The 4,579-nt window shown below is 39.8% G+C and overlaps 1 protein-coding gene across 1 annotated transcript; it reads left to right on the forward strand.

Annotated features, from left to right (window-relative positions):
- Positions 1-1,730: 1,730 nt before the first annotated feature.
- On the forward strand, positions 1,731-4,284 carry TMCO2 (transmembrane and coiled-coil domains 2; the record flags this gene model as incomplete). Its single annotated transcript, XM_079720634.1, is given in 3 exon segments — positions 1,731-1,964; positions 3,970-4,233; positions 4,237-4,284. Coding segments are annotated over 3 exon segments (546 nt in total).
- Between the last annotated feature and the right edge of the window lie 295 nt (positions 4,285-4,579).

Raw genomic sequence — 4,579 nt, forward strand, 5'->3', positions numbered from 1 at the left:
TTTCTAGAAAAGATTCTGGTTGTGGTCAGTCACTAGCAGACTATGGGTTTAACATCATTAGTAGTCGCTCCTAAATCAGTAGATCATTTCACCCCGACATGGTACTATATATCCAACAACATTCTAGACTCCTCTTTCTGGACGTGTCCCTGACACCTCAAGCAACTTGCCATACCTCTGTTTCCTACAAGAACAAAACAGTTATTCTTTCTCCACCAGGCTTCCCTATTCATTTTCTTTCTTTCAGTCAACCAGATGAACAAATCAGAATAGTGTCAGATGATATTTTTCTAAAAGTTGTCATAACTGACCCTTTCTCTCCTTACTTATCATGCCCCTCCCCTCCTCTTGGTGCAAACCCTCTTTTGGATTCTTGCTGTCTTGGTAAATGATCTCACAATTTATATTATATGCTTGTGTGTGAACTACCTTTTTTCATGTAAGATTTTTGGGAACAGACCTTATATTTTATACTTTCATACCTCCTTGTTGAGTAGATAGGTACTAGTCAGTAAATAATGGATTTGATAACATGGCATAGAGGTTATGGTACAGCATGCTCCTGTTTACAAAGTGCTTAGGAAATTATATCATTTGTTCCTAATATAAATCTTATGAAGGAGATGTAAACAGATGAGCAAAATGAGGCTCAAATATGTCAAAAGCTTTTCCAAAGATCACGATTTCTAAGCAGTAGTGACATATGAAAAAGGAAATGCTACAAAATGATCCAGTAATAACCTCCCTCCACATTTACCGAGTAAACTATTCACTCTTTAGGAAAGTCCTTTTCAAATCCTGTCTCCTCGGGACTTCCCTGGTGGTCCACTGGTTAAGACTCCATGCTTCCAAAGCAGGGGGCTTGGGTTCAATCCCTGGTTGGGGAACTAGGATCCCACATGCTGTGCAATGTGGCCAAAAAGAAAAAAGTCATTCAAATCCTGTCTCCTCTCATCTCCACTTAACCTCAGTTTTCTCAGTTGAAATGTGAAAATAATTGCTCTCCATCCCATGGATTGTTGGAAATGTTCTATACACTGTTTAAGAGGGTAACCACTAGCCACATGTGACTACTTAAATTTACATTTAATAAAATATAAAATTCAGGGGCTTCCCTGGTGGCGCAGTGGTTGAGAATCCGCCTGCCGATGCAGGGGACACGGGTTCATGCCCCGGTCCGGGAGGACCCCACATGCCGTGGAGCGGCTGGGCCCGTGCGCCATGGTTGCTGAGCCTGCGCGTCCGGAGCCTGTTCTCTGCAACGGGAGAGGCCACAACAGTGAGAGGCCCGCGTACTGCAAAAAAAAAAAAAAAAAAAAAAAATTTATATATATATATATATATATATATATATATATATATAATTCAGTTCCTCAGCCACACTGTCCACATTTCAAGTGACTAGTGGCTTCCATGTTGGACAGAGCAAATAGAGAACATTTCCATCATTGCAGAAAGTTCTGTTGGACAGTGCTGTGTTAGAGCTAGGACTTGCCGAAGATTAGAGAGAGTGCTATGACTGAACTGAAAACTCAGGCCACTGTCTGCTTGGTTTTGAGTGAGAAGGTTCGGTGGGTGAGTGGGAAACAAGCTGAGCTTCAGAACAGTGATATCACAAAGCACAGCTCACAATGGCTTCAGAACTGGACTCCCAGACCACTCTTCCTAACTTGTATCTAGGTTCCTAAAGTCTCCGCACATGCAGTTCCTGGAGCTGCTGTTATATTAAAATGTCATCTTTGTCTTCTATGTGGGACATCATAATAGATTATCTCTCTCTGAGCTCGATATGGAATTATCTACAAGCAACTTTTCTGGGAGAGACTAGTGTGCCTCAGCAAACAAATTTGGGGCTACTAGATAATCTTGCTCCGGCTGTGCAAGTTATCCTGGGGATTTCCTTTTGGATTTTGTTCGGAATAGGAGTATATGCCTTATGGAAACGAAGTGTTCAGTCAATTCAGGTTATACTCTTTTGTTACAGAGAAATTTAAATAGTTTTACATTGAAATTTGGTCAGTTCTCTCCCATATTGCTGCCACCCAGTTTTAAGACCACGCAGATAAAGCAGAGTGAACCTTTGTCTCTGAAGTTGGTTGAAACTATGTTATCCTTAAAAACTTCCATCAGTTAGGTTTTTGGCATAAAAATGGTCTTTCTCACAATGATCTTTGGCTTGTCTTATAATAAAACACATTAAAGAAGTTCATAATCTGAGAAGGCAGCCTTACCTCCAAATTTATTTGATCATATATTTGTATTCATCTTTGAATGTCTAACCGTGTGCCAGACACCGTGTGGAGTACCTCTTATAGAATAGCACTGCAAGTATAACTGGGATCTTGGGTTTCGCCTTTCTGTTCTTACTGTGCCTTTGCTCTGTAACTGATGAGGAAGCATGTATATTTATTTAGACATCACAATGAATATACAGGGGCTCTTTTTGGGAATAGGAGTACAATTAGCTAGGATTATGAAAAACATTTAGGATTTTACATACATACCTCTGTTTAATTACCAATAATAGCTATATTGACAATATAGTTAAAATGCTTTGAGAATCCCAACAATTCCATGAAATAGAGGTTATTTTCATATGACGAACAAGGAAACTGAGGTGCATTGAAGTTCAGCCTAAATTTAAGGAGACAGGATTTAAAGAGGGCTTTGTTAAAGGGTGACTGGTTTACTTGGTAAATGCTGAGATAAGTTATTACTGGATTATTTTGTAGCATTCACTTATTTTCATGTCACTACTGTTGAGAAATCAGTCACATGCATTCTCTTAACCTCTCAAAACCTTGCATGGTAGGCAGGGCAGGGATTATTATCTCCATTTTGTAGGTGAGGGAACTTGGTTATCACTGACCCAAGGTGACATAGATTGTAAAAGCTGGCAAAGCTGAGATTTGAACCCAATTTTTAGGATTCTAAATTAAATTCTTCTCCAAAAATCTCATTTAATATAGTGCAACTGACCTAAATCCCCAACAGGGATTTGTGTGTCTACATGTTCATATACATGTATTTCAATTAGAATATAGAAGAATAGAAGGCAAAACACCAAACTCTTATCTGTACTTCCGGGTTCTGCTCTTGTTTGGTTATTGTTTAATTCAATCAGAAAGATAAATTCGCAGCCCTCCAGACACCTCAGCCAAGAAAAAGAGGTAGTATAACAGAGTGGTTAATAAGCTCTGGAGTCAGACTACGGGGGCTTCTTCATTCTGTCACTTGCTGTGTGATCTGAGAGCAGTTACTTAGCCTGTAAACCCCGGTTTCCTTATCTGTGAAATCGGTTTGCTAACAGTGTCTCCCTCAGGTTTTGGTGAGGATTAAAGGAGATCTTGTATGTATAAAGCTTAGCACACAGTAGTACTCAATAAGCAGTGCTAGTTATTATAAGGAAAAAGGATGATTTTTTTTTCTTTTCCTACCAGGACTCTGTCCTAGAACATTAAAAAATTTTTTTTTCTATGACCAGGAAATCCAGTGTTTCAGACCACTGTGTCCTAAGAGAATATACATGGAAATCAGAATTCCTGGATTCCAGTCCTGGCTCTACCATTTCCAAGTATATGACCTTGGACAATGACCAAGTCCAAACTGGAAGGCATCTAAATGGTTATCCAGCTCTGTTTTTTACTACATAAATAGGTCCTGCATAGGGAAGGAAACTCCTAGCACAGAGCCTTGCATGAGGCAGACTTTCAGCAAACAGTATCTACTGTTATAATCTTTATTAATTATATTAATTATAATAATCCCTGACCTGCCTACCACTCCATTTTGTGATAAAGATCAAAAGACAAAATAGGTGTGAAGATGTTTTGTTAGACAGAAGCCTTGGCATAGGAATAAGGGATTATTATTACTTTTAGAGTCATCTTTTGCTTTTGCATCTACAGTAAACTGTGGCATTTCACATGAACAAACAAGTAACATTCAACTTCTGTTGTTTTATTTTAGAAAATATTGTTGTTTGCAATCACACTCTACAAACTTTACAAGAAAGGCTCAGATTTTTTTCAGGCTTTGCTGGTCAACCCAGAAGGGAATGGTCTCCCATTTCAAGACAATAATATCTTCCTATCTTTGGATCTGCAAGAGAAAATTCTGAAGAAACTTCAGACAGTGGAAGACAAAATGAAGGACCTGGAAAGGATGATCATTTCCCAAAAACCTGCCACAGAGAGGGATTGCTCCTCTGAGCGCTACTGCAGCTGCTCTGACTGACAGAGTCCCTTGCTTACATCAGGGTTTACATCCACATCTGAAATGTGATGGACTCCAATCTTTTCTAGAAAAGCACTGTTTCCCTCATGTGTGCAGTGGTGTATCAATAAAGACAGAGAACTATATTGAAATTACCCAGCCAGGACTGGCTCTCTATTCAGCAGGGCCCAGCTTCCACTTGTGTGTGTGGTGGGGTTACGTGGGGGATCGTGGTGGTTAAAAATATCTGAGATTGTGGTGCCCACTTGGCAGGGTGGAGACCCTAAGCAGCCATATAGAAAAGGAATCATGGGAGTGGGAAAAGAAGGGAGAGTGGTCAGCGATGTGGCCTTGAGCTCCATGC

Source organism: Hyperoodon ampullatus (assembly GCF_949752795.1).
Source record: "Hyperoodon ampullatus genome assembly, chromosome: 2".
Taxonomy (NCBI): Eukaryota; Metazoa; Chordata; class Mammalia; order Artiodactyla; family Ziphiidae; genus Hyperoodon; species Hyperoodon ampullatus.